The 12929-nt window shown below is 44.1% G+C and overlaps 1 protein-coding gene across 3 annotated transcripts in view; it reads right to left on the bottom strand.

Moving 5' to 3' along the window:
• The window catches only part of SLC25A12 (solute carrier family 25 member 12), a 58735-nt gene that overhangs the window by 38257 nt on the left and 7549 nt on the right, over positions 1-12929 (bottom strand). For all 3 annotated transcript variants that reach the window (XM_081024113.1, XM_081024114.1, XM_081024115.1), the window contains exons 3-6: positions 11392-11534; positions 7533-7648; positions 2467-2606; positions 107-253 (exon numbers count right to left, since the gene is read on the bottom strand). In XM_081024113.1, the coding sequence (XP_080880239.1) occupies positions 107-253; positions 2467-2606; positions 7533-7648; positions 11392-11534 (546 nt within the window). The remainder of the gene's footprint in view (positions 1-106; positions 254-2466; positions 2607-7532; positions 7649-11391; positions 11535-12929) is intronic.

The raw sequence follows: 12929 nt of genomic DNA, 5'->3' as shown, positions 1-12929 counted from the left end.
GAGGTCACAAAATCTTGCCTGGGCAACAGATGATCCCAAATCTGCAATTTTTGAGAACCTGAATCTCAGTCCTCATTCCCTGTGTCCCATGCTTCCTGATACTTACTGAAACCAAGTTCTCCTCCACAAAAGGAGTGAGCATGTGTGGACGAATTGTAGCCATGATGCTGCCAAAATCCAGGCCGGTAATCGTGCCTGTTTTGTTCTTGTCTTTCAGTGCAAACGCTTGCCGGGCATGTTCTGACTGCAGCTCCTGAAATAATATGATAAGAAACGATATACTGAGAGCTTTGTTCTAAATACCCATCATACTGATGGCCAGAATCTACACATTGATCCTGGATGCATACTGAAATAAAGACCAGCAGAAGTCAGTACAGATCAGTGCTCTGTCCCGCACTTTTGGAAAAGCTGTTGCTGCAAGTAGCCTGAAGGCAGCCCAGTCCATAATGAGTTATCAATCCATACTGACACGACCATCACTGGGTATGGCACACAAGGCTATCCATTACCTTGGATATCCAATCACAACACATCCAATCACAACAAGGCTATCCAATCACAAAAATACAAACACAACACGTAGCTAATAGTTAGTAGAGAATATATAATAGAATAATGATATCATTTAAATTATAGGAATAAGCCAATCAAAGTTCATATGTACAATATAACAAAGAGGTAGCGAGGACCTCAAGCCGTGTGTTCCAAAACAGATGCCTAAGGACACTCTCACAATAGTCTTTCCAAAGTTTTAACAGAAGACGTCTCAAAAGTTTCTAAAGTAAAGTCTCTCAATAGTCTCTCAAAAGTTTCAACGGAAGACATCTCAAAAGCCTCAAAAGGACAGTGTCTCCGGAATGATACTAATGTTTTGTAATAGTCTTCATCAGCTGGAAATAAGATACAAGGCATACAACCAATGAATGATAACAATTAATATCAACTGGATTGTGTCCAATGGAGTCAACTGATAGCTCAAGGATATCCGCCTGAGCAACAGGACTCCCTCTACATTTCTTGTATCCCTCCAATTCTGTACTGGAGGGCTGGTGGAACCCCCAGAACAGATAGAGGAGCTCAGGGGGTGTACAAGGACAGGAAGTCCTATTGAGCAGACAGAAGTCCTTGTGCTAATCAGATAACTTCATTAGATACAACTGATTGACTCAAAACTGGACTCTCACAGATAAGACTTGCAAGCTTACCTTTTTAAATGTTCAATACAAGGTTCTAGTTTTTAGGATGGCTGTGGCAGTGTTTAGTGAAATATCAGAAGCCAGTAAACAGCACATATCTAGCAGAAATTTATGGTTGTGAGGAAGAGCCCCTGACATACACACCCCTCCCTGAGGTCAACGGATTGCTGAACAAATGATCCTGGAGATACAAACTTTCATAATTTACACCAGTTTTAGAACTCAACATGTTTGGCAAAGAATTTTATCCAGGGGCTGCTTTACAGAGTGAGAAAGCAATCCAAACATAGCAGCAGTACAACCCAATATTTTTCTGAGTTGTATCCAATGCTAGGAGATGGTTTGCTAAATTACTTAGTGGGGTCCCCCCCCCTTTATTTCATGCTGGCTTGTGTTCTTGGACCAACTGAATATGCACATGGCAAAGCAACCTTGTGAAAATCAGTCCTCACAAGAACATCAGCAATCTGGATGCCACCATGTTCCTTTTTTCATATCATGTTGGGCAAACCACTGAAAATCATTTAGGATCAGGGTGTCAGAAAACTACTTTATTCTTGTCGTGATATTGTGAGGTGGACCAAGTTATTATAACCACAGCAGCACATTTTGTTTAAAGGGATAGACACTGTGAAGGTAGCCACAACTGTATTTTGATTAGCAAGTCCTTTAAGGTTAGAGTAAGGGCAGCAAAAGATCAAGAGAATAAACAAAAGCAGCACAAGAGAACAACATACTTTTTACTCACAAAAGGGTGGCCTGATGATGCACACAAATCAAATCTAACCAACTCTTTAATGCAATATCCCTTTGCGAACAAAGAAATAAAGGACAAATAAAGCCTACAAGTCAATGGAAAAATATTTTTAAAATAACTTTTCTCAGATCTAACAGTCTCAAACTGTTTTCCAAAATCAACTTGATCCAATGCAAATTGGATACAATATGGAAAGCAATCCCAAGTTCAACGGCTGAAAGTCCACTTAATGCGATGAAAAATGCCAAATGCATTTTGACTTTCATCTTCCACAGTGGCTGTTTTACAACCCACAATCTTCATCTGCGAGAAACATATATCTGGAGCGGGGGTGGGGGGAGAGTCATTCATAGTTTATTGGCCAAGATAAAAGCTTTTAGCTTCTATGAAGGTTTAAAATATTGGATCCTTTGTGAGCATAAAGCTTGGCTGTATCTCTACTTTGCAAACATTTGTTGAGCACAAGGAGAAGGAACCCATCATTACAGTACAGGAAACTAAGCAACTGACCTGCAAAAACTGAGTAAATTCCGAGTATGTCAGGTGTTTCTTCCTGTTATGGCCAAAGTGCAATCGAATGAACTCGCAGTCCCAATTGAAAGGGATGTGATGGTGAATAACGGTCTGCCCAAATATTTCCTTTACATTTTCTTTGAAAACAAAGAGGGGGAAAGGGGAGAAAGGAAATTAATTAGAAAAAGAGAGAAAGATAAACCCTACTTAAAATTCTTCGAACAGAAAATGAAAACCATACTTCTAGAAGAGCCAATCAAACAGGGAAACAACTTCAAGTTAGAGAGCTGTTTATCTTTCTAGAGTGAAAACACACTTTGTATAGAATAGATTTTAATACTACTTGTGTATTAATACTATGTAGATCTTCAAGATCCATGATTTTGCCTTATTCAGTTTTAATTAAGAAGCAATTTATTTCCTTTATTAGAAATACCTGGTGCTTTGCATGCTGATATAAAATCAATGCTGTGTTCCTTGATTCTGCGTGTCAAATTAAGACCTCATTGAAAGGCAATGAATACCTGTACTCAAAATACACCATAATATTTCACAGACTATGCACGGCGTGATTGAGACTTGATTGAGACTTGTGTGAATGCAACTATTAAAGACAGGTATAAGAATAGGGTCGTTATCATTACAGAAAATATGTTAACTATTTCAGATCATTGCCCCAACTGTGACTCTGGCAGAGAATATCTTAACCAGGGAGGAGCCCTTTTCAGTCATTCAGCATGAATGTGTGAAGGTATGCAGACGGGAGTGCTATCCCCCACATCTCTGGAAGGTGAAGCATGTGGTGGTCATGCTCACTGCCAATTCACGGTTCATTTCTGTTGCATCCCCATGGAGGGAGTTCCAAGGGCACACATCTATACGTGCATAGGACCCCCTTCGGACCAATGCCAATAATGTGTTTAATGGGTGTGTGGCCAATGTGCATTTCAGTGTCAAGGGGGTGGGGCTAGTTCGCTCATACATAAGATCGTCCGACATGAAAAGATTCATACTGAACACTTAAAGAGAGCATGTCAACGTTTAAGATGCTTTCAGCATGTTCAGACATTTCCAGCGCATCCTTATCATGCGTACTCAGAAGGAAGTCCGAACTCAGAGCTTTCCAAACATTTCACGTTGGCGACACACTTTTTAGACAGGCATCATTTTGCAACACAGTAACTCAGTTTTGCTAGCAAAAAAAGACCCCTGGACGGTTAAGTCCAGTCAAAGGCGACTATGGGGTTGCGGCGCTCATCTCGCTTTCAGGCCGAGGGAGCCGGTGTTTGTCCAGAGAGAGCTTTCCGGGTCATGTGGCCAGCATGACTAAAACGCATCTGGCGCAACAGGACACCGTGACGGAAAGCAGAGCACACGGAAACGCCGTTTACTCTCCCGCCGCACTGGTACCAATTTATCTACTGGCACTGGTGTGCTTTCGAACTGCTAGGTTGGCAGAAGCTGGGACAGAGCAACAGGAGCTCACCCCGTTGTGGCAATAATAATAATAATAATAATAATAATAATAATAATAATAATTTATTATTTGTACCCTGCCCATCTGGCTGGGTTTCCCCAGCCACTCTGGGCGGCTTCCAACAAAGATTAAAAATACATTAAAATGTCACACATTAAAAACTTCCCTAAGCTCTGTGACCTAATGAATTCAATGGGGTTTATTCCCTGTTGAGTGGGACTGCACTCTAAATTACCAGCAAGAAATCTCAAACTTGCTAGGTGTTTTGGAAGCACGTATTTGCTTAACTCTTCGTGTCCTGACCAGATAATATCTGAACGAAGATGCATCATGTCTGTCTCTTCAGGATATAGAGAACCTGGGAAGCTGCCTTATACTGACTCAGACCATGGGTCCATTTAGCTCAGTATTGTCCACACTGACTGATAGCAGCGGCTCTTCAGAAGAAGAAGAGTTTGGATTTGATATCCCGCCTTTCACTCCCTTTAAGGAGTCTCAAAGCGGCTAACATTCTCCTTTCCCTTCCTCCCCCACAACAAACACTCTTGTGAGGTGAGTGAGGCTGAGAGACTTCAGAGAAGTGTGACTAGCCCAAGCAGCTGCATGTGGAGGAGCGGAGACGCGAACCCGGTTCACCAGATTACGAGTCTACCGCTCTTAACCACTACACCACACTGGCTCCCAGTGCCAGGATTTCAGGCAAGAAGTCTCTCTTTCAGCCCTACCCGGGGACGCCAGGGACTGAACCTGGGACCTTCTGCATTCAAAACAGATGGTCTCCCACTGACCAATGACATTTCCCTTTGGGAGTTAGAGATATTACGCATTCAGATGAATACAGTGCCGTCTGAATCAGATGTTTCTCTCCTCTCGTCTGGAGGGGGTTAGAAAGAGGCTGAACCCCTGAATGAATTCTCTCTAGCGAAACATCTCAAAAGCTCCACTAGACATCTGTCAAAACTGCATAGGGCAGACAGCATAGCATTTTCACTTTCCACTGAATACCTGTGACTTATTTGTACATTAGTTTTAAAACGATATCTCTCCATTTTTTATCCTTTTAAACTTTGCATTCAAAGGGCAAATAATAGATAATTTAAGTCTGTGGGGAGCTGATGTTAACTGAAGGAGGGAATTGTTGCAATGACCTTCTCGACCCTGCCAGCCCTCTAATCATAGATTTTGAAAGGCCTGGCTTTAAAATTCCAATTCCTTAATTTAATTACCCATATTGTGCAAGAAGAAAAATTACATTATTTGATTGCTGTTAATATACATTAAGTAACCAAATCCCTACAGAGCAGAAGAGTGGAGAGATAAGCTACAGCTCCTATCAAGCAGAAACTTATTGCTAAGAAAGATGCAAACCTTTAATTTAAAGTCAAAATTATATATATCACAACAGGGTGCCTTTACCAACATGCTATATATAGCATTTATGTTACAATTAAGTACCATATCCCAGTCACAACAATAACAATTTATCTGTAACCGGCTTGCAAAATGGGACAATGTATCTGCTACAAGATATCCCACGGTATTAAGGCTGCAATCCTGCACTCCTTTACATGGGAGTAAGCTCCACTAAACTCTATGGGACTTACATCTGAGTACACCAAGAGCAGTACAAATAAAGAACATTTTCAAAATGGATTTTAGAGAACACCAAAGGGAAACGGGGAGAGGAACAGCACCCTACTGAGATCAATGCATGATGACTCTCGCATCAGAGAATCTTATCTAGTCATCTCCTTTGCCTGCCTGGGAGATTGGCTTGTTTCCACTGGCACGAGGTCGGTCAGCCCTGGAAGGGAGCCTTCCATCTTCCGGCAGACCGGCTGCTCCCCTCTTTCCTACACCTTTCCACTCAGCGCCATTCCCACCCCACTCAGCCACCCTCCATCTCCTCCCCACCACCAGTGCTCACTGCTTTCAGGTGAGCTCACTGACACCTCCAGGTGACACAGTTCCTGGGCGCTGTCAGCAGTGGAGCCAGGTGCACAATGCAAGAGGGGCTTGGCACATGGCCCTGCAAGTCTTGGCTATGGCAGAGTATTGCGCCGCGCGCCTCCTTTAAGCTGTCAATCTGGAAGCTCTTTGCAAGATAAAAGGAGGCGATATACACACTGCAATTCCTCGCCCTCCTCTTTGGGCAAAATGCTTGCAAATTGATTGAGGGAGGGAGGGATCGTACTGCAGATTGCCTCCTTTAAACCAGCAAAGTGCTTGCGAACTGACAGGTTAAAGGAGGTAATCAACAATGAGATGATGTGCAGCTGAGTCCCACCCCGCCCCTAATTAGTGTGCAAGTGCTTTGCCTGCTTAATGGAAAAGCAAAGCAATCCAGACTGGTCAGGATCACCGGAGTCCAAGAAAACATGCCTCTCACTCGTCACTCAGCTACATTGGTCCTCATAAAAGTCACCTATACTTGCTATGTGCTCCCTGATTGGTTGGATCGAAGCAGCAGCTGGGACGGGGCAGGCAATGGATATGAACAGTGGAGAAGAAATGGTTCCCCCCCCCCCGCCCTGCAGGACTCAATTCAGTTCAGTATTATTTCCAAATTAGCTATAGGCTACAACAAAAAGTCATCACCTCCTGGCAAATAGAAGGGGAAGAAATGGAGGCAGTGAGAGATTTTACTTTCTTGGGCTCCATGAACACTGCAGATGGTGACAGCAGTCACGAAATTTCTTGGGAGAAAAGCAGTGACAAACTTAGAAAGCATCTTAAAAAGCAGAGACATCACCTTGCTGACAAAGGTCTGTATAGTAAAAGCTATGGTTTTCCCAGTAGTGATGTATGGAAGTGAGAGCTGCACCATAAAGAAGGCTGATCGCCGAAGAATTGATGCTTTTGAATTATGGTGCTGGAGGAGACTCTTGGACTCCTATGGACTGCAAGAAGATCAAACCTATCCATTCGGAAGGAAATCATCCCACTGGAAGGACAGATCCTGAAGCTGAGGCTCCAATACTTTGGCTACCTCATGAGAAGAGAAGACTCCCTGGAAAAGACCCTGATGTTGGGAAAGATGGAGGGCACAAGGAGAAGGGGACGACAGAGGACGAGATGGTTGGACAGTGTTCTCGAAGCTACCAACATGAGTTTGACCAAACTGTGGGAGGCAGTGGAAGACAGGAGTGCCTGGCGTGCTCTGGTCCATGGGGTCACGAAGAGTCAGACACGACTAAATGACTAAACAACAATGCAACAAAAAGTGCCATTACAGCCCATGGGTTGAAAATGTGTTGAGGTGAACACTCAGCCAGCATCAAGTCTATCTCACAAAGAAATCTAGCTAGGAGTGGCTGGAATGAAACAAATTTTGCAGCAACTATTTTAGGAATGTTCAGCCACCGATTATGCAATGAGCCACAGTAATCACATTGTGTGGTTGCATAAGGTTTCTATGGTGTGCGGCAGCTGGATCTTTGAAGAAAATAAAGAAAAAAGAAGGTAAGAGTTAGTTACTAGAATCTCAAAGTACGTATTTATTTGGGGGTAGATTTCTGGGACACACACCAGAACTATCGTCCCTACCTTCCCGCACTGCTTTAGGAAATATCTTTAGCGCTCTTACCAAAGGTCACTTCGCCACTGCCACTCTTGTCGAACAACTGAAAAGCAACGATGAACATTGAATCTGGTGTGCATAGGACGGATTCAAACGCCAAAAACTCTTGATAGGAGATCAACCTACAAATCAGAAGAAACCAGAAATTTCAGATTGGGGGGTAGGTGGAGAGAGGAAAAAGAGACCAGCAAAATAAGATCTAGTGAAAATTCCAACACTGTTGAGCTTGACAACACTGAAAGTAAAAAATTAAACCACAATTAAGAACAGCTCTGCCATCCTATTGCTTCTTGGAGAGCGTTCTGGACCCATAAGCAGTATCAGATCTACCATCTGGATCTAGAATGGTTAAGTTCGTATCTGAAGATGTGTGCATGCACACGAAAGCTCATACCAATAACAAACTTCGCTGGTCTCTAAGGTGCTACTGGAAGGAATTTTTTAATTTTGCTTAGAATGGTTAAGGTGCAGTTAACCAGTCATTGGAACACAGCCAATCCAAATTTCTGGGCAAAATCCTGGGGCTGCCAAAGTGTGTGCCATATGCAGCCATGTGTCTGGAAACTGGACAAGGGCTGCTGGAAACCAAAGCGTGGCTCACAACTATAAAATTCTGGCTCTGTCTACATTTCATGACCGATCCATTTTCTTTAACTCTCCACATGCTGGCGGAATCCCACCACTCCAAATGGTTAACTTGCATTGAGAGCAAAATCAGAACCTGTGACCTATCACTTGAGTTGCTGCTTATGCTCCCACCATAATTGGAATCATTCCAGACAATCAAGTGCAGAATCCTAGAGACTGAATTCCAAACCCTTAGCAGTGCAACTGTTCCCCATTGGGGTTGGGAATTCCACCCTCATTTTGGCCAGGACACTCCATATTTACATCACCTTTACGATCCTCACCTCCGCAAAACCGGCCTCAAAAAACGTTGCCGACCCCTGCCATAGATCCTAAGAGCCATTTTTGTCCGGAAAGTTTTATCCTAATGTATCTCCTACTATGTTTCGTTCTCTGTGTTGTTTTCTGATCCATGTATATGATGCACTTTCTCTATGCAAATAAAGTTGGTTGATTTGTTTGTTTGATTGATTGAATGAATGGTTAAGATGACTCAATGGTCTGCCATTAACAAAACTAAGAGAAACTTTTCTGAGTCATTTTGAATTACATTTAAAATACTCCTATGATTAAATCCAACAGGAAGAAATTAAGTATAAGAAAGGAACGTAGATTTTCACTAATTTAGTCAAGGATGAAGGAAAGCTGTGCATCTGATCATACTGAATTAGCACAGGATTGATGCTGTCAGCTCTTCTTTATAAGAAATGTTGCATTTTGGAAAGTAACATGAACAGCTGTCTATGTTATGAACAGGTCAATGACAACCACTAATCAAAAGACACGCAACAATACGCAATGGAAGCCTGGGTATAAATTCTAAACTACAGCATTTTAAATCACACACTGAGTTGATTCCGACATTATCCTCACATTGAGGATACATTAAGATCCTTGTTGCCCCATCTCACATGGCTTCCACTGCAAAGCAAACGACGGTCAAAATCAAAGGCGGGGAAGCAAGGTTCTTGCACCTCTTACAGCAATCATGACAGCGGGGGTAGCCAATGTAGTGTTAGGATATAGTTCCATTCCACCTTAAAAGGGTCAGGCATGACTGTTGTGTATCACATGCCTGTTTACTCCCAGCACTGTCTGCTGGGAACTTCCGTTGTATGTAGCTTTTGTGTTACTGCTGTTTTGCCGGACACGAAGGGATGCAGACATGTTTTTTCCTTTGTTCCTGAACTATGCTCAATAAATGCTATAGATATGCTTGCACATCTGCCTCTGTCCGCCTCTTTTGCAGAGAGGTGATTTACACACTCTGCTAACAGAGCGTGCACGGGTCTCTAAACGTATCTGAGACTCGTGTCACTGTTTGATGCTGTTCCAAGGAAGACTGGCCGTCGGTGATCGTCCGGAGCCAGCTGGGGGCCTGCCTGACGCCCCGGTCTTCCCGGCAGTATCCCAACATGTAGTGCCTCCACAGATGTTGCTGCATACAACTCCCATCAATCCCAGACAGCGGAGTCCAAGGGACAAGGGTGATAGGAACTGCAGTCCAATAACATCTGGAGGGTACCACATTGCCCAACCTTGAGTTGGTGCCTCTTTTGAAATGGTCACTTCACACTTTGGAAAGCCATGGCTTCAGGGGCGAAAGCAGATGGGGAGAAAGGCCACAGTTTTGCATCCATTGTAAGACAAAGGACATTCAGCATATGCACACTTTGGCAGAGCTGCACAGGGCTTGCCACAAATAATAATAAAAAATAGCAGATACTAAACCAGAGCAGTAAGGGAAATAACAGCATTCAGAATAACATCTGGGGTCATATGTGCACACAAAATAACCCTAAAGAATATAAGGGGCTTTTAATTTCACATAAATGAAAATCGGACATTTAGCAAAAAGAAAAAGAAAAAATAGGGGGTGGGGAGAATATTGCTTTTTTTGTTTTAACAGCAACCTTTAATTGTCTCTCTATCACTGCTCTCTGATGGCCCCAGTGGCCTCTGCTCCCATGTATGTTTACTTGTTGGCTATTGTCCAACGACACTGGCACTTCCCTGCTAAAATAAATTTGGAGAGCCACAGAAAGAGACCAGAGAAGGGGAGGCAGGGCATGGCTGCTCTGAAACCAAGTGGGTTAAAAGGCTACGTTTGAGAAGAGTGGACATTCTGTGAAAGCAATTTAAGCAACAAAGAATATTGTCCATAAGTAATGTTTTAAAAGCGCTGTACGGCATGACCTTCTCTTGATTAGGCAAATCGTTTCTTGCCGCATATAGCGATTAGTGTCTCTCTCCCTAATAGATCACGTTTTGGAGGAGCCCTCCTTCGTTTGATGTGTGGGAGTTAGAGAGACCTCCTGCTACAAAGGTCACGTGACATTTCCTCCCTTTCCTAAGCCTGGATTTGGAGGACCCCAGAATCAAAGTCTCTGACTAGGAACCTGATATAAAAAGGGAAACAGAACTTCTCCAGAGCAGTTGTAAATGAGCAAGTGAACTGATTGCATCATTTCCTTGTTTGTGAGTCAGGCTTCAGGGTCAATCCCTGCATTCTATGGCATCTCTATGCTCTATTCTATACAACTCTATGCTCTTTCCGTCGTTCCATCTGTGCAAGCAATGCAGTTTGACAGATGGAGGAACCTGGGCTGTTCTTGGGGTTTTCCTGACCTCCCCAGAGTCAATTTTGGGGGGGGAAGCCCCATTGTGAAGGGCTTCCGCTGATGAGACTGGTTAGGTGAATCCTGCCCAATATCTAAAAGACTGCCACAAAGTGTTCTTCCCTATATTTTTCCTCCTGGTCTCCTCATAGCAAGCTTGGGGGGAAACCTGACATGTTAAAATCAATCACTTGAAATGTATGGAAACAATCCAAAGATGGTGCTTCATGTCCACGGATCAAAACCACGCCAGAGATCATAGAATTGTAGAGTTGGAAGGGACCCTGAGGATCATCTAGTCCAACCCCCTGCAATACAGGAATACGCAGCTGTCCCATACGGGGATCGAACCTGCAACCTTGGTGTTATCAGCACCACGCTGATAACCAGCGGAACTGTCCAGGCTATGCATGCTACTGTCTTGGTCATTTTTGCTACTGTAGTTCTGGCAGCAGAAGAGTCGATTGGCTTGTAAAACCAAAAAGATGGCAGCCTCTTCGGCCCTGTGGCCAAAACTTCCAAGAGAAATCTATACCTATGTGCAGTTTTCACCTTCAGATTGTAGCCTAAACAAGATAATTTCCAATCAATTGTTAGGAATGTACTGGTTGGTTCCTTACCCATCCTTTGTCTGATCTGCCACTCCTGCTAACAGCTGCACCGTTTGAGGATTGAAATGGGGGTCTGTGTACAGTCCCAGGTATCTCTGCACGAAGTCGCCTGGCGTCATGTAATGCTCTCCATCTTGTTCAACAGTGGCATACTACAGCAAAGACAAAAAAGGACATAGTGATTGTCTAAATTGTTAGTATTTGTTTCAGAGTAGGCAATAGCCCAATACGTCTCCCGGTACGTTTCCGAGCACAATTCAAAGTGTTGGTGCTGACCTTTAAAAGCCCTAAACAGCCTCAGCCCTGTATACCTGAAGGAGCCTCTCCACCCCCATTGTTCAGCCCAGACACTGAGATCCAGCACCGAGGGCCTTCTGGCGGTTCCCTCCCTGCGAGAAGTGAGGTTACAGGGAACCAGGCAGAGGGCCTTCTTGGTAGTGGCGCCCACCCTGTGGAACGCCCTCCCATCAGATGTCAAGGAAATAAACAACTATCTGACTTTCAGAAGACATCTAAAGGCAGCCCTGTTTAGGGAGGTTTTTAATGTTTGATGTTTTATTGTGTTTTTAATATTCTGTTGGGAGCCATCCAGAGTGGCTGGGGAAACCCAACTACATGGGCGAGGTATGTATGTATGTATAAATTATTATACATACATTAATATACAAAAGCTAGAGAAGCTTTTGTGCATGTGCACATGTACCTCTGGATGCGAACGGGATCCATTCCGCATCCTGAAGCGAACGCAACCCACGTCTGCAGGTCGCAATTCACCGCTCCCGCGAATGACGTCATTTTGAGTGTCTGCGCATGCGCGAGCGGCGAAACCCGGAAGTACCGCGTTCCATGACTTCCAGGTCGCCGCAGAGTGTAACCTGAAAATGTTCAACCTGAAGCATATTTAACCCGAGGCATGACTGTACTTCCACTCACAAGCTGAGTTTCATGGAAGTTCCCTTTCAGTAGCAGTGGTGTTAAACTTTAAAGTCCTTAACAGCTTGGAATCTGGGTACCTTCTTCCATACATTCCTCCCTGTATGCTCCAGCCTTCATCCAAGGCCCTGCTCCAGGTCAGACTTTGTTAGGAGAGGCTGGTGTCAACTAGGATTAGGGCTTTTCTCTGCTGTGGAGTCCATTCTGTGGAATTGCTTTGCCAAACAAGTGCATTATACCTCAGCAGTGTACTATGGGCAGCTGGTCAAGACATGGCTCTGTACTAGTAAGGGAAAGGGACCCCTGACCATTAGGTCCAGTTGTGACCAACTCTGGGGTTGCAGTGCTCGTCTTGCTTTATTGGCCGAGGGACCCGGCGTACAGCTTCCGGGTCATGTGGCCAGCATGACTAAGCCGCTTCTGGCGAACCAGAGCAGCGCACGGAAATGCCGTTTACCTTCCCGCCGGAGTGGTACCTATTTATCTACTTGCACTTTGACGTGCTTTTGAACTGCTAGGTTGGCAGGAGCAGGGAATGAGCAACGGGAGCTCACCCCGTCACGGAGATTCAAACCGCCAACCTTCTGATCGGCAAGTCCTAGGCTCTGTGGTTT

This window comes from Podarcis pityusensis (assembly GCF_964106645.2).
Source record: "Podarcis pityusensis genome assembly, chromosome: 1".
NCBI classification, from domain to species: domain Eukaryota; kingdom Metazoa; phylum Chordata; class Lepidosauria; order Squamata; family Lacertidae; genus Podarcis; species Podarcis pityusensis.
The sequence above is the reverse complement of the archived record's forward strand: the minus strand, read 5'-3'. Positions and strand labels throughout refer to the sequence as shown.